This window comes from Chiloscyllium plagiosum, unplaced genomic scaffold (genome assembly GCF_037043375.1).
Source record: "Chiloscyllium plagiosum isolate Xiang-an unplaced genomic scaffold, Cpla_swu_hap1 HiC_scaffold_27, whole genome shotgun sequence".
In the NCBI taxonomy this organism is placed as follows: Eukaryota; Metazoa; Chordata; class Chondrichthyes; order Orectolobiformes; family Hemiscylliidae; genus Chiloscyllium; species Chiloscyllium plagiosum.
This window is the reverse complement of record NW_028270165.1, coordinates 55,511,749-55,537,103: the sequence shown is the minus strand read 5'-3', so window position 1 is coordinate 55,537,103 and position 25,355 is coordinate 55,511,749. Positions and strand designations below refer to the sequence as shown.

Sequence of the window (25,355 nt, the reverse complement as noted above, 5' to 3'; positions counted from 1 at the left end):
AGGAAGGGCAGCACTTGTCCAGATAATGGTAAGGCCCTGGGTCATGTTATAGAACAGACAGACATGGGTGGCGGGGGGTGTTCAGGTACATAGTTCTTTGGAAGTTGCATCACAGGTAGACAGGGCGATTAAGAAGGCATTTAGCAGCATAGCATTCATTGTTCACACCATTGAGTATAGGGGTTGGGACATCATGTTGAGGTTGTATAGGGTGTTGGTGAGGCCACTTTCAGAGTACTGTGTACAGTTCTGGTGGCCCTGTAATAGGAAGAATACTATTAGAGAGGGTTTGGTAAAGATTTACCAGAATGTTGCCAGGACTGGAGGGTTTGAGTTATAAGGAGAGACTGGGACTTTATTCATTCGAGTGCAGGAGATTGATAAAATCATGAGGAATGGAGGTAAGGTGAATAGCAAAGGGGTCTTGCTTAGCGTCGGGGAGCTCAAAACTTGGGGGCATATTGCTTGGAGTAGAAAGATTTTAAAGGAACCTGAGGAGCAACATTTTGAAAGAGGGTGGCTTTGTATGTGGAATGAACTTGCTGAGGATGTGGTAGATGCAGGTACAGTTACAACATTGAAACAGCATTTGGATGGGTACATGAATAGAAAGGTTGAGAGGGATTATGGGCCAAATGCAGGCAAGTGGGACTGGTTTAGTTTGGAATCCTGGTCGGCATGGACGAATTGGACCGAAGGGTCTGTTTCTGTGCTGCATATCTTTATTGAAACCAGTAGAATTCTGAAAGGGGCTTGACAGGATAGATGCAGATAAAATGCTCCTTTGTGGGGAGGGTCATCGAATTCCGACAATGTGGAAGCAGACCATTCAGCCCATCTTTTCCTCTCTGGCCCTCTGAACAGTACCCCAACCATACCCAACCCCTTACTCCGTATTTCCCATGGCCAAGCCACCCTAACCTGTACATCCCTGGTCACTATGGGTAACTTAGCACGGCCAATCCTCCCTAACCTACACCCGAATCTATAAATTACCTTCTCAAGAATGTAATTTAAATGCAGAGCTTTTCTAAGAAAAATGTCAGTCTGACTCAACATTGGGACACAGACAGAATTCACACCTATTGTCTCTACTTATAAATAGGGCAACGTCTCTTCGAAATGTAGATTCATTTAGATATAACTGCGTCACTTTACATATGAAGATATCCCTTTGAATGTGGCTCATCCCTTTGAAATGTAATCTCGTCCATTTAAACCTTTTTATTTGCAGAAATACCCGTTAAAATGTCCACGTCCCTTTAAAATGCAGATTGCCCCCTTTAGATATGAAGCCGTTCCGTTAGATGTCGGAATATCTGTTTAAATTGAGCCGTGAGCTTTCCCAATGTAGACAGGGCTCCTGGAAACGTGGCAGTGTCCCCCCTGCAGCAGCAGAGCGAGACAGGAGAGTTTGTTTTTGTGAATGAGCAGTTGTAGCGCGAGGTGGCTGTTGCTTGGTGACGGTGAGGCTCCCCCGGCCCCGCCTATCCCCCCCGTGCAGACGTCACGCGGGGACGAAGGCGGTTGGGAGGAGAAGTCGCTCGAGCGGGGAAGCGGCGGGAGGGCGGCCGTTAGGAAAATGGCGCCGTGCGGCCCGGGGCAGACACCGTCACTGGGCACCGCCGCCTTCCTGGCGCAGCTGCTGTGTCACGGCCACACCGGCCGGCTGTACAGCAGGCAGGAGCCGGTGAGCATTCTGGAGGCGGATGGGGTTAAAGGCCTGCTTGGGAACTCGTCGGCCGCCTGGGTGGTGGAGTTCTACTGGTCGTGGGGCGGCCCCTGTGTCAACTATGGGGCCACCTGGAAGGTACTGGGCCCGGGAGGTGAAAGGTGAGGCAGGTTGTGGGGGGACGGAGGGGAAGGAATGTGGGGCCTGTCCTGTCATAGTGACATTTTACACTTACTTTCCATCTGCTTTTACTGGGGCTTGTGCTGTTTTCCCCTCACTGTTTGTTTTAATCCTTGTGCTGTTTTCCCCTCACTGTTTGTTTTAATCCTTGTGCTGTTTGCCCCTCACTGTTTGTTTTAATCCTTGTGCTGTTTTCCCCTCACTGTTTGTTTTAATCCTTGTGCTGTTTGACCCTCACTGTTTGTTTTAATCCTTGTGCTGTTTGCCCCTCACTGTTTGTTTTAATCCTTGTGCTGTTTTCCCCTCACTGTTTGTTTTAATCCTTGTGCTGTTTGCCCCTCACTGTTTGTTTTAATCCTTGTGCTGTTTTCCCCTCACTGTTTGTTTTAATCCTTGTGCTGTTTTCCCCTCACTGTTTGTTTTAATCCTTGTGCTGTTTTCCCCTCACTGTTTGTTTTAATCCTTGTGCTGTTTGCCCCTCACTGTTTGTTTTAATCCTTGTGCTGTTTGCCCCTCACTGTTTGTTTTAATCCTTGTGCTGTTTGCCCCTCACTGTTTGTTTTAATCCTTGTGCTGTTTTCACCTCACTGTTTGTTTTAATCCTTGTGCTGTTTGCCCCTCACTGTTTGTTTAATCCTTGTGCTGTTTGCTCTTTGCTGTTACTTGTGCAATTGCTGAGGGTAGTGTGTAAATACTAGTGAAGGAGATTATGCACCAGCATGTATATGTTCCTCAGTCATTGAAGGGGCAGGACCTGTTGAGAATGGTTAGTAAAGCATGTTGTGCACTAAGCCTTGTTAACATGGATATAGTTTGTTATTTGGAAAAATAGACTTTATTATTTAAAGTCACAGATGTACAGCACGGAAACAGACCCGTTTGATCCAACCTGTCCATGCCAACCAGATATCCTAAATTGATCTAGTCCCATTTGCCAACACTTGGCTCATATCCCACTAATCCCTTCCTATTCATATACCCATCCAGATGTGTTTTAAGTGCTGTAATTATACCGGCTTCCACTATTTCCTCTGGCAGTTCATTCCATACGTGCACCACCCTCTGCACGGAAACGATGCCCCTGAGGTACCTTTGTGGTCTCACCCTAAACCTATGCCCTCTAGTTGTGAATCTCACCCCAACACTGAGGAAAAGACATAAAAACATTGAGCAGCCAGACAAATGCAAAAGCAATCAAATATTGAGCCACATGGAAAAAAAAATTATGGCTCTACCCTTTTTGTTCTCCCATAGGAATTTGGACACTTAAAATCTGTCAATGACACCAGTATTGCTACAGTGCATATTGTGTACACTCCTCAGTGTCAACAAGCAGGGCACATGTTTGCCGGTGTCACCAAAACATTGGGCATGTTCCTCGCTGTTGGCAGAAAAGGGGCGAGACCTACGTTTGGTGGAGAAATAAGGAGCACTGGAGGACCGGAGGGAGAATTGTCCTCCTGCCATTCGGAAGTGGGCGGCACGGTGGCACAGTGGTTAGCACTGCTGCCTCGCAGCGCCAGAGACCCGGGTTCAATTCCCGACTCGGGCGACTGACTGTGTGGAGTTTGCACGTTCTCCCCATGTCTGCGTGGGTTTCCTCCGGGTGCTCCGGTTTCCTCCCACAGTCCAAAGATGTGCAGGGTCAGGTGAATTGGCCATACTAAATTGCCCGTAGTGTTAGATAAGGGGTAAATGTAGGGGTATGGGTGGGTTTCGCTTCGGCGGGTCGGTGTGGACTTGTTGGGCCGAAGGGCCTGTTTCCACACTGTAATCTAATCTAATCTAATCTAAACTCCCCTATTGGTGAATGTGAAAGTTGGACCATGAGGTTCTGAAGCTCCTGCTCATCCTCTCTCTGAATGAAGATTGAGCTTCACCTCAGACTGCAACTTCTTTCCTCTGTCCAACATCTGAGAGTACGGCACTCTCTTTTCTCACCCCCATTTCCATTTATGTTTTATTCTGAGGTTCAGTTGTTGACTTGGAGCAACTGTAAGGAATGGGAGTGAATCCAGCGAGGGGACAGGCTCTGGGAAAGTTAGTCCAGGCTTTTGTTCTCAACTGGCAAAATAGACAGGCAGGAGACTGAAAGAACGCAGCAAGCCAGGCAGTATCAGGAGGTGGAGAAGTCGAGGTATCTGGTGTAACCCTTGTTCAGGACTGGGGGTGGGTATAGGGAGAGCTGTGGAACAAGGGTGTGCTGGGGGCAGGGTACTGAAGTGGGGATAGGTGGAGACAGGTAGAGGGTACAATAGACAATAGGTGCAGGAGTAGGCTATTCTGCCCTTTGAGCCAGCACCACCATTCATTGTGATAATGGCTGATCATCCTCAATCAATATCCTGTTCCTGCCTTATCCCCATAACCTGGTACAACCTGGTTGGTGAATCGGAGGAAGGAATCTAGTTGGCAGGGAAGAATGGAAGGGGCTGGGAAGTGACTTGGGGGATGGGATGGGAGATTATTTGAAATTGGAGAACTCAGTGTTGAGTCCTCCGGGCTGTTGACTGCTCAGACAGAAGATGAGGTTTTGTTCCTCCAATTTGTGGTTTGGTTTGTTGTGGAAGGGGAGTGGGAAGGGGCATTAAAATGGGTGGAGATTGGGAAGTCCGCTCAGCCTCTGTGGACCCGGCTGTGATGCTCAGCAAACCGTTCCCCAAGTTTACGCTCGGTCTCCCCGATGTAGAGAAGACCACAATTGGCAAAGCACAGCAGGTCAAGCAGCATCCGAGAAGTAGGACGTTGACGTTTTGGGCACAAGCCCTTCATCATGAATGATGCGTGGATGTTCAGAGGGGCATCAGTGTCCTTCTGTGCCAGTTGTCAGACAGGTGCAGCAGGCAAGGAGCAAGGCAAGTGGTGTATTAGCAAGAGGAATTAAGTTCAGAAATGGGGATGTCTTCCTGCAGTTAGGGGGTCATTGAATATATTCAAGGCTGAGTTCATCTGATTTTTATGTGAATGTTTATGGGGAAGGCAAGAAAATGGTTTTAAGACTAGTATAGGACCGAGTTACAGAGCCATACAGCACAGAAACAGACCCTTCAGTCCAACTAGTCCATGCTGAATATATTCTCAAACTAAACCAGTCCCACCTGCCAGTGTTTTGGCCCATATCCCTCCAAACCTTTCCTATTCATGAACTTATCCAAATGTCTTTTAATCGTCGTTACTGTACCTGCACCCACCACTTCCTTGAGACATTTAGTCCGCATGTGAACCACTCTGTATAAAACAAATTGTGCCCTTCAAGTCTTTTTAAAATCTCTTTCTCCTGTCACCATCAAAATTTGCTCCCTAATCTTGAAACCCCAACCCTAGGGGAAGGACACCCGTCGTTCACCTCCTCTCTCCCCTCATGATTTTATAAACCTTGATAAGGTCACATCTCCTCCTCCTATGCGCCAGTGAAAAAGTCCCAGCCCATCCACCTAGATGCAGGTAGATCCATATCCAGTCATGATCGGTTCAATGCTGGTCCCAATTCTCTCGGTGTCCAGGACAGCAAGAGACCACAAGACATAGGAGCAGAAATTAGGCCATCAGGTCTGCTCATTCCATTCAATCGTGGCTGATAAGTTTCTCAGTTACATTCTTCCGCTATAAGCAAAGTGAAAATGGAGGGAGAGTGTGTGGGATGGAGATTTTCAGCTTCCGGGGAATAAGAGAGGAAAGAGTTCACTATAAATTGGAATTTATGGGATCGGCTGATGAACCGAGGAGTGTCAGTTGGAGTTTAATTTAGAGAAATCAGAGATTTGCATTTTGGTCAAGCGATCCAGGCAGGACTGACACGGTTAAGGGGTGTGTTGCAGAATAAAGAGACCTTGGAGTGCTGGAGTCTCAGGTGGACAGAGTAGTGAAGGCGGTGTTTGGTTTGCTTTCCTTCATTGCTCATAGCATTGAGTATAGGAGTTGTGAGATCATGTTATACACATTTCCCACTCGAACGTGTTATCTAACTGCTTAACTGTTTTTAGTGAATATAATCCACACCTCCCGCCGCTGCCATAACGTGGTTTGTTTGGAAGCCCTAGCTTTCGGAGTGATTCGATTTATTTTAGATTTTATTACTTAGTGTGGAAACAGGCCCTTCAGCCCAAACCAACCCTTCGAAGAGCAACCCACCCAGACCCATTCCCCAACATTTACCCCTTCACCTAACACTACAGGCAAATTAGCGTGGCCACTTCACCTAACCTGCACATCTTTGGACTGTGGGAGGAAACCCACGCAGACACTGGGAGAATGTGCAAACTCCACACTGACAGTTGCCCGAGGTGGGAATTGAACCCGGATCTCTGAAGTGCTGCTGCTTCAGGTGGTTGTGGGGAATAAGATCATGATGAGACTATTTATAGCCAACAGAGTCCAGTTCATGGAGATGTGATACATTAAACAATTTAGATTAAATCTTTCATCTTTTAGAATGGGGTTCTGTTCTTTGGTATGTTAATCCCAGAACCTGTTTTCAGTAACTTTCTCAAGAATGTAATTTAAATGCAGAGCTTTTCTATCAAAAATGTCAGGCTGACTCTACATTGGGACCCAGACAGAATTCACACCTATTGGTGGGGAGGCTGGGACTTTTTTCACTGGAGCACAGGAGGTTGAAAGGTGAAGGTGTCGGGTGCCTCATTAGCAAGTTTGCAGATGACATTCAGATTGATGGAATATCAGATAGTGAAGGGGACTGTCAGATGATACAGCAGAATGTAGATTGGAGAGTTGGGAAGAGAAATGGCAGATGGAGTTCAATCCAGACAAATGTGAGGTGATGCATTTTGGAAGATGCAATTCAAGAGTGAGCTATACAGTAAATGGAAAGGTCCTACGGGGAAATTGATGTACAGAGAGATCTGTGTGTTCAGGTCTATTGTTCTCTGAAGGTGGCAATGCATGTCAGTAGAGTGGTCAAGGCAGTATACAACATGCGTTCCATTATCGGACGGATTGAGTAAAAGAGCTGGCAGGTCATGTTAAAGTTATATAAGATTTTGGTTTGGCGCATTTGTAATACTGCGTACAATTCCGGTCACCAGATTTCCAAAAGGATGTGGATACTTTTGGAGAGAGTGCAGAGGAGGTTCACTAGGATGTTGCCTGTTCTGGAGAGCGCGAGCTATAAGGAGAGATTGAGTAGATTAGGATTATTTTCATTGGAAATAAGGAGGTTGAGGGGGGGTCCTGATTGAGGCCTAAAAACCATGAGGGGTGTAAACAGGGGTGGATAGTAAGAATTATTTTCCCAGAGGGGAAAACTTAATTACTCAGGGTCACAAGTTCAAAGTGAGAGGGGAAAGGTTTGAGGGAGATATACATGGAAAGTTCTTTACACAGAGGGTGGTGGGCGCCTCGAATGCATCGCCAGTGGAGGCAGTAGGGGTGGGATCGATAGCGTCATTTAAGATGTATCTAGACAGAGACATGAATGGGCAAGGAGCAGAGGGATACAGATCCTTAGAAAATAGGCGGCAGGTTTAGATAGAGTATCTCGATCAGCATAGCCTGGGAGGGCTGAAGGGCCTGTTCCTGTGCTATAAGGTTCGTTGCTCTCTTTATAGAGGTTTACAAAACCATGAGGGGCGTAGATAAGGTGATTGGCATGTGTCGTTTCAAGATTAGGCTGCAAATTAAGGTGAGAGGAGAAAGATTTAAAAAACACGAGGAGCACCTTTTTTTTAAACCGTGGTTTGTGTGGAATGAATGTCCAGAGGAAATGGTGGATGCAGGTTGAGTAACAACGTTTAAAAGATATTTGGATAAGTACATGAATAGGAAAGGTTCAGAGGAATATGGGCCAAACACAGGCAGGTGGGACTAGTTTAGTTTGTGAATATAGTCAGCATGGACTAGTTGGGCTAAAGGGTCTGTTCTGTGCTGTATGACTCTAACTGTTCTGTACTGGTCTTAAAACCATTTTACTTGCCTTCCCCTATAAACATCCACTTCATGGTTGTTCTAAAATCAGATGAACTCAGCCTTGAATATATTCAATGACCCCCTAACTGCAGGAAGACATCCCTACTTCTGAAGTCAATTCCTCTTGCTAATATACCTCTTGCCTTGCTGATTGCTTGCTGCATCCGTCTGACAACTGGCAGTGACTGGTGTGGAAGGACGCTGAGGCCACTTTTTACATCCACACATCATTCCTGAGGAAGGGCTCGTGCCTGAAACGTCGATTCTCCTGCTCCTCGGATGCTGTCTGACCTCCTGTGCTTTTCCAGTGCCACACTTTTCGACTCTCACGTCCAGCATCTGCAGTCCTCACTTTCTCCACATCCCAATACGTCACCATTGAAACAACGTACCTCCTTTTGGCAGTTATTTTTTCATAACCGAGGTTATAACTTAACACTGTGGGACTGCATTTGCTGTGCGTTTGCCAATTGAGACACAGACCTGGACCAACGTTTCCTGACTCTGTCCCCTCCCTGGAGTCATTCGCTTTCTTTTCAGATGCTGCAAGTCAACAATTTAATCCCAGAATGAAAAAATGAAATGGTAAAGACAGTGCCGTACTCACAGATGGCGGATAGAGGAAGGAAATTGCAGTCTGAGGTGAAGCTCGATCTTCATTTGGAGAAGAGCAGCAGCTTCAGAACCTGATGGTCCATCTTCCGCATTCAGACAATTGGGGAGTTCTGATTGGCAGGAGGACCAGGCTCCTTGTCTGGCTTCTCATTGGTCCATTTGAAGAAGGGTTTGTAATGTTTCTGCAGACAGAGCATGCGCGGCTTTTGCTGAACCAGCATAGAGTCAGAAGTGTACAGCATGGAAACAGACCCTTCGGTCCAACCCGTCCATGCCGACCAGATATCCCAACCCAATCTAGTCCCGCCCCTCAACACCTGGCCCACATCCCTCCAAACCTTTTCTATTCATATACCCTCTGGCAGCTCATTGCATACACGTACCACGCTCTGTGTGAAAAAATTGCCCCGCAGGTCTCTTTTTTATATCTTTCCCCTCTCACCCTATGCCCTCTAGTTCTGGACTCCCCAACCCAAGGGAAAAAACTTTGTCTATTTATCTTGTCCATGCCCCTCATAATTTTGTAAACCTTTATAAGGTCACCCCTCAGCCTCTGACACTCCAGGGAAAACAGCCCCAGCCTGTTCAGCCTCTCCCTCTAACTGTACCTCTTATGCTCGCATCCAAATCATTTATGTAAATGACAAAAAGTAGAGGACCGAGCACCGATCCTTGTGGCACTCCACTGGTCACAGACCTCCAGTCTGAAAAACAACCCTCCACCACCACCCTCTGTCTTCTACCTTTGAGCCAGTTCTGTATCCAAATGGCTAGTTCTCTCTGTATTCCTTGAGATCTCACCTTGCTAATCAGTTTCCCATGGGAACCTTGTCAAACGCCTTACTGAAGTCCATATAGATCACATTACTGCTCTGCCTACCTCAATCCTCTTTGTGACTTCCTCAAAAAACTCAATCAAGTTTGTGAGACATGATTTCCCACACAAAAAGCCATGTTGACCATCCCTAATCAGTCCTTGCCTTTTCAAATACATGTACATCCTGTCCCTCAGGATTCCCTCCAACAATGTGCCCACCACTGACGTCAGGCTCACTAGTCTAAAGTTCCCTGGCTTGTCCTTACCACCCTTCTAAAACAGTGGCACCACATTAGCCAACCTCCAGTCTTCTGGCACCTCACCTGACATGCGCAGTATGCTGTATGGAGATGCTGTTCCTGATGGATTTAAAGTGTCCAAATGCCACAATTTCTACCCCCCCCCCCCCCCCCGTCACTTGACATAACCGTGCAGCGTCCTCGCTATTTTTGATGCTCATGTTACCGAGAACCCTCACGGTTATATCAATCTCAATGAGGTCACCCCTCAACCTCCTGTGCTCCAGTGAAGAGTCTCAGCCTCTCCTTATAACTCAAACCCTCCAGTCCTGGCAACATCCTGGTAAATCTTTACTGAACCCTCTGTAATAGTATTCTTCCTATTACCGGGCCACCAGAAGTGTTCTCAGTACTCTACAAGTGGCTTCACCAACATCCTGTACAACTTCTAAATGATGTCCCAACTCCTTTATTCAATGGTGTGAACAAATAAGGTAAGTGGGCTGAATGCCTTCTGAAGCACCCTTCCAACCAGTGATGCAACTGTCAATGAAGTATGTACCTGAACCCCCCCCCACCCCCCCACCACATATCCTCTGTACAAGTCCTGCCCTGATTTTAGGAAAATGCAACCCCTCACTTCTATCTATACCTCTCTCATACGTACGCTCTCTCTCAGATGTACACACACCCTCTCACAGGCTTCTCCTCCATCACACTCCCTTTACAAAGCATATGCACACACACACGCGCGCACACACATATAACGATGGGGTGCATTTGCAGAATAATATTTACAGATATATTCAATTTTGCACAAAAAGCGCACAACATGCAGGTAGTCAGTCCATATAATATTTTATAAATTCCGAGTTTGGAAATAGAACCAGTCTGATTTAAGATTGGGATACTGACACACCTTTCATGCATTGTCTGGGCTGAGCTGTCACCTGTTTCTAAAAAAAACCTTAAGTGATCTTGAGAATACGACTTAATAATAGTACTGCGATGTACACATTAATGAAATAAAACCTGCAACCCATTCTAAAAGATGAAAGACTTAACAGCAATCTACATGTGTCAATATATCATATCAGTTGCATGACACTGATCTTTTGCTCTTAACTCTGTGTCTTATGATCCTGCTCCACAGCTACCCGATGAAGGAGCAGCACTCTGAAAGCTAGTGCTTCCAAATAAACCTGTTGGACTATAACCCGGTGTTGTGGTTTTTAAACCTTGTCCCACCTAGTCCAACAGCAGCACCTCCACCTCCTTTCTAATGAACACAACCCATACTTCCCAGTGTTGCCAGTAAACTGCCGATGAAACGATGCAGTGCCTGCACTCCCGAAAAATTTAAACTTCTAACGAAACCAGCTACTCAGTCACTGCTCCATCTGATACACAACATTGGAAACTTAGTACAGGAGGCTGCAAGAAATGAGCAGCTTTAAAACAAAAACCACTTGGAGCTCTAAGCTTTCAATGAGAGTCTGAGTCCGGCAGAACGTTCAGGTAACCTTTATTGTGTCCCAACATTGTTACAGCTTCAGATGCCCCCAGCAAAAAGGCAGAGAAAGAGTAGCTGTTTGTTAGACAGCTCAACAACAGGGGGAGGAGCAAGGGGCAGAGCAAGGCCAACAGCAGGCCCCCGCACTACACCTGCGTTACCTTGCACAGTTTACAAAAATCCCTTCCCCTTCAGAAACTCCCCACAGTGTGGAAGCAGGCCACTCGGTCCAAAGACTACACACCGATCCTCCGAAGGGTAATCCACCCACACAATTCCCCTACCCCTATTGCTCAACATTTACCCCTGACTAATGCACCTAACCTGCACATCCCTGTGCACGATATCCCAACCCAATCTCGTCCTACCTGCCAGCATGGGGCCCATATCCCTCCAGTTGCCTTTTAAGTGTTGTAATTGTACCAGCCTCCACCACTTCCTCTGGCAGCTCATTCCATACACGTACCACCCTCTAAATTAAAAGGTTGCCTCTTAGGTCTCTTTCATATCTTTCCCCTCTCACTGTAAACCTATGCCCTCTAGTTCTGGACTCTCCCACCCCAGGGAAAAGACTTTGTCTATCTATCCTATCCATGATCCTCATGATTTCATAAACCTCTATAAGGTCAGACCCCAACCTCTGACGCTCCAGGAAAACAGCCCCAGCCTGTTCTGTCTCTCCCAAGAGCTCAAATCTTCCAGTCTTGGCAACATCCTTGTAAATCTTTCCTGAACCCTTAAGTTTCACAACATCTTTCTGATAGGAAGGAAACCAGAATTGCACACAATATTCCAACTGTACAGCAGTAACATGACCTCCCAACTCCTGTATTCAATATCCTGACCAAATAAAGGAAAGCATGCAAAACACCATCTTCACTATCCTATCAACATGCGACTCCACTTTCAAGGAGCTATGAACTTGCACTCCAAGGTCTCTTTGTTCAGCAACACCCCCTAGGACCTTTCCATTAAGTGTATAAGTCCTGCTAAGATTTGCTTTCCCAAAATGCAGCACCTCACATTTATCTAAATTAAATTCCATTTGCCACTTCTCAGCCCATTGGCCCATCTGATCAAGATCCCATTTTAATCTGAGGTAACCTCCTTCGCTGTCCACTACACCTCCAATTTTGGTGTCATCAGCAAACTTACTTACTATACCACTTATGCTCACATCCAAAAGGTAGTGGGCCCATTATCTATTTTCAAAGTGGAATTGACAATATATTACATGTATTGACTGCCTGCAGATTGTGCAGTCTTTCAGCAAAGTAGAATGTTTAGGGTGCAGGTTTGCTCGCTGAGCTGTAGGTTTGATATCCAGACATTTCATTACCTGGCTAGGTAACATCATCAGTGGTGACTTCCAAGTGAAGCGAAGCTGTTGTCTCCTACTTTCTATTTATATGTTTGTCCTGGATGGGGTTCCTAGGATTTGTGGTGATATCAAAGTTATGAAGAGAGATACATATTTTGTTTAACCAAATACAATGGCAGTGCAGAGAATTTCAGAAAAGTGCAATAAATATTTACTTTTTACCACTTATTCAACTCATTTAAGAATTTCAAATTGAATCTGAGCTAACTTGAGAGCAAATGGCAACATTCGTTTGTTAATAGACTCACCATAAATTATGAAAGCTCATTACAGACGCCCCTCTTTTGGGATCCCCATACCAGCTGTTATTTTCATGAAATAATCTGACAATTATTGACTTCCATCAACCTATTCCATCCAGAGAAATTTCCTCTCTCTGCAAAGTGTGGTTCACGTTGGCAAATTCAATCCTCCTCCGATCCTCAGGAACACACTCTATAATGCGCAACGTTCTCAATACCTGTTTAACGTTCAGTGGGGAAACTATTTTCGGTCCAACAGGTAAACAGAATTCCTCCGAAATGTTTTTGGCAAATGCACTGCTCCCACGAGAGCTCATGGGCCCACAGTTCAAAGCTTTCAACAGCTTTTTTTCTCATTTCCCCGCCTTCCCAGGATGCAGAATTTCTCCCACCAGAAATGGTTTGCCCTGAAAAAAATCCAGCAGGAACATGATTATGGAGCTATCAGTAAAAATGCTTCATTTGGCTCAACCAAGGTTGGAAATGGAAGAACATTTCTGTTCAAAGTTACTGTTCGTTTGCCCTTTCAAAATTCCTTGAATTTAAGGTGTTCCATTGTAGCATTTAATTATGATCCATTAAAAGCAGTATCCGGTCTCATCTGAGTGAGGAACCGACTCAACAAGCGAAATAACTTTTCTGTCTGCTCTTTAGATGTGACAACCTCTCCCTCTCTGTTGATGCAACAGGATTACCAGAGCTGGAAGTACCACTCTCGGAATATAATTGCTGATTGACAGTTTACTTGAACTGCTTAACATAAGGATTTAAAAGCTGCTAGCCCGATCTCGCACAAAGCACAAAAACAAACTGTTCACCCGTGCCTGCACAGAGGAGAAATTTCACTTGGAATAGATCACAAAATAAGAACTGTTACCAGTCCCACAACTCATGTGTTTCCCATGGACAAAGTTAAACATCACACAACACCAGGTTATAATCCAGCAGGTTTGTTTGGAAGCACTAGCTTTCGGAGCGCCGCTCCTTCATCAGGTAGTTGTGGAGAATGAGATCATGATCACAATTTATATCCAAAGGAGTCTAGGGTCATGGAAATGTGACATATCAAACAATTTTAGATTAAATCCTTCATCTTTTAGAAGAGGTTTCTGCTCTTTGGTTTGTTAATCCCAGAACTTCTTTTTTGTTACCTTCTCAAGAATGTCATTCAAATGCAGAGCTTTTCTAACAATAAGTGTGAATTCTGTCTGCGCCCGAATGTTGAGTCAGACTAACATTTTTCTTAGAGAAAAACTCTACATTTAAATTACATTTTTTGAGAAAGTAATTTACAGATTAGGGTGTAGACCTTAGGGTGGATAGGCTGTGCTAAATTACCCATAGTGACCAGGGATGTGAAACTTAGGGTGGATTGGCAATGGGAAATACAGAGTAAGGGGGTGGGTATGTGTGGGATGCTGTTCAGAGGGCCAGTGTGGAATAGATGGGCTGAATGGCCTGTTTCCACATTGTTGGGATTCTATGACTCCCACCACAAAGGAGCATTTTATCTGCATCTATCCTGTCAAGCCCCTTTCAGAATTCTACTGGTTTCAATAAGATCACTTCTGGTTCAGAGAGGTAGACAGCACAGAAATAGACCCTTTGGTCCAACTCATCCATGGCGACCAGGGTTCCCAAACTAAACTAGCCTCACTTGCCTGCGTTTGGCCCAAATCCCTCTAAACCTTTCTATTCATGTACCCATCCAAATGTCGTTTAGACTTTGTAAACGTACCTGCATTGACCACATCCTCAGCAAGTTCATTCCACGTGTAAACCGCCCTCTGTCAAAACATTGCCCCTTGGGTTCCTTTTAAATCTCTCTCCTCTCACTTTAAAGAAATATGCCCCCTAGTCTTGAGCTCCCCAATGCTAAGGAAGAGCCCTTTGCTATTCACCTTACCTCCACTCCTCATGATTTTATCAATCTCAATAATGTCACCCCCCAACCTCCTGTGCTGCAGTGAAAAAAGTCCCAGCCTCTCATTATAACTCAAACCGTCCAGTCCTGGCAACATCCTGGTAAATCTTTACCAAACCCTCTCTAATAGTATTCTTCCTGTTACAGGGACACGAGAACCATACTCAGTACTCTGAAAGTGGCCTCACCAACATCCTGTACAACCTCAACATGATGTCCCAACTCCTATACTCAATGGGGTGAACAATGAAGGCAAGTATGCTAAACGCCTTCTTAACCACCCTGTCTCGCAGTGAAGCAACTTTGAAAGAACTGTGTACCTGAACCCCATCATGTCTCTCTCTTACAGCATGACACAGGGCCCTACCATTAACTGTACAAGTCCTGACCTACCTTACTTTAGCAAAGCGCAAGCCCTTGCTTTTATTCATACCTCACTCATACACACGTGCTCTCTCAGACACGCACACATACACTCTCAACACACTCTCAGGCATATACTCCATCACACTCTTATGTGCACTCATGCATAAACTCACATATCACTTTTTGGGCAAATTTGTATTGGCAGAATTATGTTTGTAGATACATTCAATTTTGCTCAAAAAGTGCACAGTCTGCAGGCAGTCAATCCATGTAATATTTTATAAATTCCTACTTTGGAAATAGAACCAGTCTGATTCAAAATTGAGACATTTGACACACTCGAACCTCACACCTTTATCGGGGCTGTCTGGGCTGAGTTGTCACTTTTTTTAAAAAAAACTTAAGTCATCTTGAGAATGTGAATCAAAAGATGTTCTGGGATTTACATAATAATGAACTGAAACCTGCAACACATTCTAAAAGGTGAAAGACTTAACAGCAATCTTGGTTTGTTTCATATATCCTATCAGTTGCATGACACTGTGATCTTTTGCTATAAAATCTGTGTCTTATGATCCTGCTCCACAGCTACCCGATGAAGCAGCAGTGCTCCAAAAGCTTACACTTACAAATAAACCTGTTGGACTATAACCTGCAGCGATTTAAGGCACGATGGCACTCAGCCATCGTGCCTTAAATCCCCCTGCAATGGTACATGAACTCCCTGGTGCCTCTGGAGGTTGGTAGAGCTGGTGAAGCCCTTCCCGCACAGGGGGCAGCTGAAGGGCCTCTCTCCTGTGTGGATCCGCTGGAGGGTCAGCAGGTTGGAGGCCTGGGTAAATCTCTTCCCGCACCCGGGGCAACTGAAGGGCCTCTACCCCGTGTGGACCCGCTGGTGCCTCAGCAGGGTGGAGGAATCGCTGAAGGCCTTCCTGCACACTGGGCAGCTGAAGGGCGTCTCCCCAGTGTGGATCCGCTGGTGGGTTAGCAGGGTGGAGGAAGTGCTGAAGCCCTTCCCGCAGATGGGACAGGGGAACGGGCTCTCCCTGGTGTGGCTGCGCCGATGAGTCTCCAGGACAGACGGGACACAGAAGCTTTTCCTGCAGTTGTCACGGGGCTGGATTCCCCAGGTTTCTCCATGGCCGAAGCTTCAGTTACACACAAATGCGTGTGGAGCCCCTCCCCACCGTGAATTCCTCTTCCCAGGCCGTATAACTGTTTCAGGCTCAACACTCAGTGCGCTGCAACAGTAGGGTCTCTCATCCAGTCCCACTGATGCTGAAAACTTACTCAAACAGGAACCAAAATGCTTTGCTCCTTCTCACAGAATCATAGATGAACACCGTTGCAGTCCCGATGGATTGCATGACTGTCAGACATTGACGTCAAAGTGAGGACTGCAGACGCTGGAGAGTCAGTGTCGAAAAGTGTGCCGCTGGAAAAGCACAACAGGTCAGGCAGCATCTGAGGAGCAGGAGAGTCAATGTTTCGGGCATCAGCCCTTCATCTGTTGATTTTGAAGCTTCAGTCTTCAGATCTTCAAATACACGGTTAAAAACAGATTACAAAAGTCATCGCTATCAGTGCAGGGTAGAAATTCAGAACAAGCAATTCTACTTTGTGGAATATTCTTTTCTTTTGTTGTTCCACAAAATTGAAAGCACTCCCACACCCTCTTCCCCCTCTGTTCCCTCTCTGCTCTATCTAATTCTCCTGAAGGTGCTGATTCAGGATCTTACAGGGGCAGAAAAGCAAAAACGTCAAGACTGACATCTCTCTGAATTTTGGATACCTCCACCTGAAAGTTAATATCTTTCACAACACTGGGATCCTGCTGAGAGTGAGCAGGTCTGATTTTGGGAAGCAAAAAAAAAGTGTCAATTCAGGGTGAACCTGCAACGCAGCTTCTGGAGGAAGGACCAGACACAAAATGGTTAACGACCCCGGGAAGGTGGGAGCAAAATGAGACATCAAGGCATTAACACCGACACACTTCAGTCAAACTCTTATGCTCCCAGTCAGGGCAAAACATGCTCTGAAAGTCCAGCCTTCACAACCACACTTCTGCTTCCACTGAAGACAATTAGAGTCACACAGCATGGAAACTGACCCTTTGGCCCAACCTGCCCAGATATCCTAAATTAATCTAGTTACGTTTGCCATCACTTGGCCCCTATATGGGCCGGGTGCTGGCAGCTGGGACTAAATTGGGTTGGCTATCTTGTCAGCAAGGACGGGTTGGACCGAAGGGTCTGTTTCTGTGCTGTACATCTCTATGACTTCAGTCGCATTTGCCATCACTTGGCCCTGACCCAACTGAACCCTTCATATTCAGATGCCCATCCAGGGGCCTTTTAACTTGTCATCGTATCAGCACCCACCACTTCCTCTGGCAGCTCACGCCATCGCTCAAGCGACTCCATGTTGAAAGCGTCTGATCTGGTGCACCAAATGACACCAGGATAATCTCAGATCATTCCAGATCGCATCGATACTCAGTCAGTGGCTTTCCCGATCAGGATGTTGGACGTGATCAAACAGGTCCATGGGTAGGCGATCCCCCACCTCTTAGTTCAAGTATCTCTACGAGAACTCCCTTGCTGGAGGGTCCCTTGGAGACACTTCAACTGGACTTCATTGAGTTGGAGAAATGAGTTGAGTTGCTATAAATGTGTTTTGCTTATTGTTGATGTCTTTTGTAAGTGGATTGAAGCCTTTCCTCCTCTTCATGCTACTGCTGAGACTGTGGTGAAGATTTTGTTTAAGGAAATAATTCCCGCTTCAGTATACCTGCGTGCATTAGCTCGGTCAATGGACCAACATTGTAGGTAATATTAACGGAGAACTCTGTTCCCAGCTTTGTATTTGTCAGCAACTGCATGGAGCTTATCCTCAGGCGGCCGGCCTTGTTGAATGTTTTAACCAGACTCAAGACTAAACTTGCCAAATTAATGGCCGAGTCTGGCCTCTCCTGGTTATGCTAATCCCTGTGGCCTTATTCCAGATGCGATCCATATCTGCGGGCAAGACATGACTGTCTCCAGCTGACAGTCTCTCTGGTCACCGCCTCCGTACCCTTGGAACGATTCGGCACCCTTCTCAGTCCACGTCCACCACATGACCGAAGCAATGATTGGTTATGTTCTTGCTCTAACTAATGTTATGCGTGCCTTTCACTCCCAGGAGCGTGCGGCCTACAGCGATGTTCCCTCCCTTTCAGCCTTGTCACGGGCAGAACCTGGTTCGTTGGTGCTCGTCAAGAACTGGACTGGCAAAGGTCTCCAACCTCGTTGGGATGGCCCCTTCCAGGTTTTACTTCCCACCCCTACGGCGGTCCCAGTCGCTGGGAGCTCAGCTTGGGTCCAACTGCACCGTTGTAAATTGATTGACCGCACCAATCAAAAGGGGGGAAGAGGAGGAGAGAATCCTGGATCTCAACAAGAGGAGTGGACCCTGTCCAGTTGGGTTTTGAATTTTGCTGTTGTTCTAATGTTAATCTTATTACAGATACTTGAACTAAGAGGAGGGACATTTGCGGATCGCTTATCTCCTCACCTTTCTGATCACGTACAATATCCTGATGGGGAAAGCCACTAACTATGGATGCGACCAGGAATGATCAGAGATTATCCACCACCCATGCTGAGGAGATGTCGTCCAGTGCACCGGACCAGACGCCTTTGACGTGTGGAACGTGATGAAGATTGATTATTGCAATGGACTCTTACATCAGAAAGACCAGATGGTCCATCTGGACAGTAGAAATCAGTGAGAGTTATCATGTCGTTACCATGTTTTTTTGATTTTACCTGCAGACGCAAGCCTCATGAAGATAAAAATGATCAACCCTGTTATTATGGTAAATATGCCCAGGAACACTATCCCATTTTGCAGGACGGGCCGACTCGAGAAAAGGGAAGCCTGATCGGGGAAACTCCTCAATCCGCAAACAACTTATTTATACAGGCCCACAGAACGCTCTTCACCCCAGAGGCAGTAGTATGTTACTCCTCTCTATCAGGAGATGACTTACTTGCCCCGTCCCCAGTCCCCGATTCCAATCTATTCATCAGACTTCCTACTGTCGACCCCGTGAAGAGAAATATCACTTTCCAATACCTCGGGTCTGTGTATACAAACAGCTGGTCTAACACTGGCTGGGGTACAGCAGGCCTTATGCGGCCTGGACCTGGAACGGAACCCTTCCCTTGTGCATTTATAGGCCTTTTCTCTTTTCAGAATCTGATACTGTCACCAAGACCATGTACAATAGAGCTAAGGGAGAGCCCAATGTGAACAGCATTCTGAAGACCATTGTCTCCCATACAGTGCGAGTGCTCGAATCCCTTGGCCCATTTTTACAGTGCTCAAGCGACTCCTCTGTGCCACCGTGGGCGGCACGGTGGCACAGCGGTTAGCACTGCTGCCTCACAGCGCCAGAGACCCGGGTTCAATTCCCGCCTCAGGCGACTGACTGTGTGCAGTTTGCACATTCTCCCCGTGTCTGCGTGGGTTTCCTCCCACGGTCCAAAGAAGTGCAGGTCAGGTGAATTGGCCATGGTAAATTGCCTGTAGTGTTCGGTAAGGGGTAGATGTGTAGGGGTATGGGTGGGTTGCGCTTCGGCAGGGCGGTGTGGACTGATAGGGGAAACTCCTCAATCCACAAACAACGTATTTATACAGGCCCACAGAACGCTATTCACCCCAGAGGCAGTAGTATGTTACTCCTCTCTATCGGGAGATGACTTACTTGCCTGTCCCCAGTCTCCAATTCCAATCTATTCATCACTGTTTCCACACTGTAAGTAATCTAATCTAATCTAATCTAAAACGTCGACCCTTTACTCCTGTAGATCTGACCAGACCCCCTGCTGTAACATTTCAGTAACCTACTTTGACAAACTCTCCCTAATATACCCCAAACCAGACTATTATTTCTTAAGGTAAAGGTAAAGCTACCAATTTCCTTGTCCTGGATGGCAAAGATGTCCCTCATAAGGTCACCATCGGAGCCCTTGTTCCCACAACAGTACCTTGTCCTGGCCAGTGGACAAGTCGATGGAACGTCCATCTGAGGAGGATGCAGCGGTCGGTGTCAGCCAACCTTGCTCCAACTGGAAGGATCCCAAGGGACTGGGTGACAATACAGGACACCCAATAGGCTGGGGAATCCAGAGTACCCTGAGGTTGGAAGGATCGGCAGGAGTGACAAGTCAAAAGAACCGCAATTCCCTCTTTTGCGGCCTGACCATTCGCGGAAATAAGACTAAAGAGGCTCTGGAACAGAGTAAACTGGGATTATCAGACCTGTGTCTTTACCCTATGCAGAATCGGTATGCCTTAGACTATATACTCACCTGGGAGGGTGAGGTCTGCACCATTGTCCAAGATAAATGCACTATGGGCATTCCCGATCTCACTGGCAATATTCCTCAGATACAAGAAGAGATCCAGGCATTCCTTGACAGAATGACTGAAGGGACCAGTTGGGGAAACTGCAGATTGGGCTCATGTACAATTGGCTTATCAATTTAGCTATGTTTGTTTGTCGGTATTGGTATTGTTGGGTATTTAATTGCTAGGCTTATGAGGTCCCTTAGTGATATAGATTTGCCCCAGAAGATGCTCCTTTTGCGATCCGATGGCTCACCCACACATGTCGATGACGATGATAAATATGACCAGATGAGCTGCGAGGATGGTGGTGTTGCTCTACAGGATGTTGATGGCTGGACCACCTTGAAGGGCATTCGTTTGGATTAGCCTTCTCTTTCAGTGATCGCGGTGCAATCAAAGGGAGGAATGAGGGTGTGGGCATCTGGGTGAGAAAGTATATAGTCTTAAAACTTGCCTTTAAACATTCAGACTAAAATGTAATGCTGAATTGTTGAATACATTTACTGCACTAGAAAATAAACAGGCAGGAAAGCTCAGAAAGAGGAGAGAACTTAAAGATAGGGACACCTGGGCTCACCAAGTGATAACAGGATGCTGTGAGGCAATTAAGAACATTTGCCTCAGCATCGGTGAATCTGTGTGAACAGGACACCAAGTGATAACATTCACAGCAGTTTCCTTGTGAGACCATTTTAGTGCTGAGGCTATTGAATCCCGTAGAAAATTAACTCTTAGTGCTGATCTGCTATGGATTGAAAAGAATTGCATTTTGGGACTTTATGATGATATTGAGTAACCATTACTGGTTATTAAATACAAACTCTGTAAAAGGAAATATTGATAAAGCTTTACCTTACTTGCTGCAGCCGAAGCTCCAGCGGAGGAAACAGGCCGCGGGCACACTTCCGGCTTCGGGGGTGGCCACGCCCCATGGCCCTGGTCCCGCCCCGTCCTCCGACAAGGCGACGCGTAAGCCCCGCCCCTTCAGAACGCAGATCGTAAACTCCCGCCCCCAGGGTAAACCCCGCCCACCCAGGTGTATTTGGAAGCACTGGCTTCTGCAGCGCTGCTTCTTCTGCCGGTAGCTGTGCTGCAGGATCATAAGACACAGAATTAATACCAAAACATCACAGTGTCATGCAACCGATGCAATATTTGGAACAAACCTGGACCGCTGCTTTGCTTTTAGAATGGGTTGCAGGTTTCAGTTCATCAATATATAAATTCCAGAACTTTAGATCAGATTCCCTCCAGTGTGGAAACAGGCCCTTCGGGCCAACAAGTCCACACCGACCTGCCGAAGAGCAAAACACCCAGCCCCATTCCCCGTCACCAAACACTACGGAGCAATTTAGCTTGGCCAATTCACCCTAACCCGCACGTCTTTGGACTGTGGGAGGAAACCACGCAGACACGGCACGGGGGTGGGGGGGGGGGGGGGAGGGAATTGAACCGGGGGCTCTGGTGCTGTGAGGCAGCAGTGCTAACCACAAAAAAATGAGGAATAGGGATGCAAGGCAGGATTTCAGGGAGCTAGGGTGGAAGCTGAGGGCTAGAACAAACAGAGTGATTATCTCTGGTTTGTTGCCTCCTTTCCCAGGTATGTGACCCTTGTCTTTCGTGTCCTCCCGTACCCTTCCTGTTAGACCTTGACCCCAGTCTCCTTTTTGTTATTTCTTCTACTGCCTCCACCAGCATTTTGGCTCTCTGTTTCTGCTTCTCGTCTTCCCTTTTCACATACACTTTCTGTGCCTCACGCAACAGCTCTTCCATCTGTCTTTCACTCCATCCATCTAATTTCTGTAATTTCTTTTGTATGTCCGGCCATGATTTCGTTACAAACTGGACCTTTAAGAGTCCCTGTGCTATCTGATTATCGGGATCCATTCCCAAACACTTCCTTGTGGCCTCCTTGAGCCTTTTAAGAAATGCAGAAGGGGTTCCATCCTTCTCTTGTCGTACTTCAAAGGCCTTAACAAAGTTTTATGATTTTGGTGCCACCTCTTTAATTCCTAATATTCCCATTTCTCATAGATCCCGCATTGACTCCCTATCTTCTCTGTCATTATTTTCCAAATGAGGGTCAGCATTTGTGGGCGGCACGGTGGCACAGTGGTTTGCACTGCTGCCTCACAGCGCCAGAGACCCGGGTTCAATTCCCGCCTCAGGCGACTGACTGTGTGGAGTTTGCACGTTCTCCCCGTGTCTGCGTGGGTTTCCTCCGGGTGCTCCGGTTTCCTCCCACAGTCTAAAAGATGTGCAGGGTCAGGAGAATTGGCCATGCTAAAATTGCCCGTAGTGTTAGGTAAGGGGTAAATGTAGGGGTATGGGTGGGTTTCGCTTCGGCGGGTCGGTGTGGACCTGTTGGGCTGAAGGGCCTGTTTCCACACTGTAATGTAATCTAATCTAATCTAGTAATCTAATCTAAAAAAAACATTTGGGAATTTCTGTTCTGCTGGGGCCTCTTCTTCCCCAACTGCGTGCCTCTTTTCCCATTCCTATAAAGCTGCTCTCCTAATCATACCTCGTTCTTTCCCTGAAAATAACGTTCCTAAAATTGCCATCAGTTCTCCCCAGGTATATAAATTCGGCCCTAGGAATTGCTCTAATTGTTCGGCTCGTCCAACCGGATCCTCTATTAAACTTTTCATTTCCTTTGTAAAGACCCTAACTTCACTGCTCGTTAAGGGAGCGTTTACATATCCGATTGTACCTTCCCCAATCGGAACCTCTTGTAAGGGACATAATTTTACATTTTCCAATATCTCTGCCCCTCCTTTACATGTGGTGGCTCGAGTGACTCTGCCCCCCCCCCCCCCCAGGTTCTGCATCTTTTAGTTCAGAGTCCGTTCCCATTTCTGTGTCTGGACACGGTTCTACTTCAGGAGCTGTAGGCTCGTTCCGGGGATTAGTAAATAGGGGCGGCAAACATGTTAAGGGATCCCATTGTGGCTTCCCTTGTTCATTCTTTTTCTGTTCTTTCCCTGATTCCTCCCTATTCATGGGACATAATTTTACTCCCGCGCTCCCTATCCAACAAACCGCATAATCGGACTCTTTTTGACTGTTCGCTTCTTTCCGATTGACATATATATTAAGATCTTGACACAGCCTATCCTCATCGGACCCATATTTGGGCCAAAAAATACCAGGCGCCTTAATATTTTATCTAGTCCAGACAAAACAACAATAGTTTACCATTGTAGCCTTATCTTTCCCCCGCGTCCGGGAGTTGTGTTCCCAATTTCCCAACATTCTCCCCAAAGGACTGTCGGGTGAAATATATTCCCCTTTAACGTTATTTACAGATCGATCGTTACCCAGCCAACTCCCCGTGCCTCCCATTGTTGCTAATTTAATTAATCTTAAAGAGGTCCGGTGTCACCCTCTTCCACACCCCCTTCAGGGTCCTGACTAGACACCTTACTCGTCCAATTAATCTGACCAACTATATGCTTTTTGAGACTTCAACTGTCCTCCATAAATCACTTTTATGTAAGGATAAAAGAGATTAGTTAGAAACTGATAGTAAGGCAGTCATTACCTGTAAAAAGAACAGGAGTTAACACTTTATTTCATTATCTATAAAATCCTTAACGTTAAGAGAAATCATGTTAAAATTTCCATAGTAGAAATCAGATTCAAAACAGTCCCGGATCTCAAGCTCCAGGGAACAAAGCAGAAACATTCAATCACCAACAAACAAATGTGCATTCAAACCAAATCACACCGGATTAAACTTTCTAGTTGCTGTACAGCTCTTTCTCTCTCTCACACACACACACACACACAGACACCGTGTCTCACAGACACTTTGAGCTTTCCGCAACGACTCCTCTAGCTTTTGAATATTCATCTGGACGTCTGGTCATAAGTTAGTTATGAAGGGCATCCTCAGTAGCCCTTCAACTACTAGCCCTTCTGACACTGGCTGTTTTCCATTGACATATGCTTAATTTTATATATCACCAATTCCCCATACTTTTATATGTCCCGACCACCAAGGCAAGACATAAAAGGTCTCTCTTCTGACCTTGGTCTGTGCACAGAGTTACCTGGTAATTTCGGTGTGCCCCGTCTCGCAGCAATTCTTGCAGCAAATACTGCTGCCCCCGGTCACCCGGATATATCCTTTAAGACCTTTCCCTACCCGGGTCCGGTGCACAAGAGCTGCCCGACCTAACCCGCCGCGTCTGCCCGCCTTGTTTCCAGGGTCTCCCAGTCCGGATCGTACTCGCCCAAACCGCCAACGACAAGCAAGGGAGTCGAAGATCACCGAAATCGGCGAGGTGCACATCCCCGGTCATCCCAAGAGTGTCGAGCGGTCTGAGTCTTGGACCCCGGAACAAGGTCCTCAATTGTGAGAAACAGAACTCACTCACAAATCAATCAGCCTGAGACAAAGCCTTGGAAACAAGAACAATTTATTACAGTCTTCTAAGTACTGGACGCTTCTGCAATCAAGCAGAAATGCGCGCCAAAACAGAGCATGTTAGCTTTCTTATTCAGTTTACAAATTGCGGAATCACTTTATTGAGGAATCAGTATAAACTTCAGCTTTATTGTGAAATACCCCTGCTGCTTCTTTTTGTGGTCAACTACAACACTTTCAAGTTATTTCCTAGCTTAAAACTATTTTCTTTAAAAGACCCTCTATATTCATTAAAGTCGTAGCCTTATGTATGCTACATGCTACAAGAATTCCGCTTCCCTTCCCCCTACTACACCCCCTCACCCATCTGCAAAAACAACATTTCTAATCTCCCACAGAAAGAGGGATAGGGATGTAAGGCAGGATTTCAGGGAGTTCGGGTGGTAGCTGAGGGCTAGAACAAACAGAGTGGTTATCTCTGGTTTGTTACCCATGCCACGTGATAGCAAGGCAAGGAATAGAGAGATATATCAGCTGAACACGTGGCTGCAAGGATGGTGCAGGAGGGAGGGTTTCAGGTTTTTGGATAATTGGGGCTCATTCTGGGGAAGGTGGGACTTGTACAAACAGGACAGTCTTCACTTGAACCAGAGGGGTACTAATATCCTGGGTGGGAAATTTGCTGGTGCTATTCGGGTGGGTTTAAACTAGC

The 25,355-nt window shown here is 46.3% G+C and overlaps 1 protein-coding gene across 8 annotated transcripts; it reads left to right on the top strand.

The window, feature by feature from the left end:
- The first annotated feature begins 1,555 nt into the window (after positions 1–1,555).
- Positions 1,556–24,864, top strand: LOC148144181 (sulfhydryl oxidase 2-like). Of its 8 annotated transcripts, none has more exons than XR_015751402.1 (3): positions 1,556–1,690; positions 14,656–14,760; positions 18,690–21,627. XR_015751402.1 is itself a non-coding variant. In XM_087974626.1 (3 exons), the coding sequence occupies exons 1-2, from the start codon at positions 1,583–1,585 to the stop codon at positions 14,720–14,722; spliced, it is 318 nt and encodes a 105-aa protein (XP_087830752.1). In that variant the 5' UTR covers positions 1,556–1,582; the 3' UTR covers positions 14,723–14,760; positions 24,484–24,864. The 8 variants fall into 8 exon arrangements, 4 of the variants coding, with proteins under 4 accessions (XP_087830752.1, XP_087830750.1, XP_087830748.1 ...); XM_087974626.1 differs by lacking the exon at positions 18,690–21,627 and adding an exon at positions 24,484–24,864 and having other exon boundaries at positions 1,556–1,833; XM_087974624.1 differs by having other exon boundaries at positions 1,556–1,833.
- The last annotated feature ends 491 nt before the right edge of the window (positions 24,865–25,355 follow it).

What these genes read in the sequence shown, in the direction of transcription:
- LOC148144181 (XM_087974622.1), top strand. Translation starts at nt 1,583, where the DNA reads ATGGCGCCGTGCGGCCCGGGGCAGACACCGTCACTGGGCACCGCCGCC. An exon ending in CTGGGCCCGGGAGGTGAAAG is followed by an intron (nt 1,834 to 18,689) that starts GTGAGGCAGGTT and finishes TTTTACCTGCAG; the next exon opens with ACGCAAGCCTCATGAAGATA.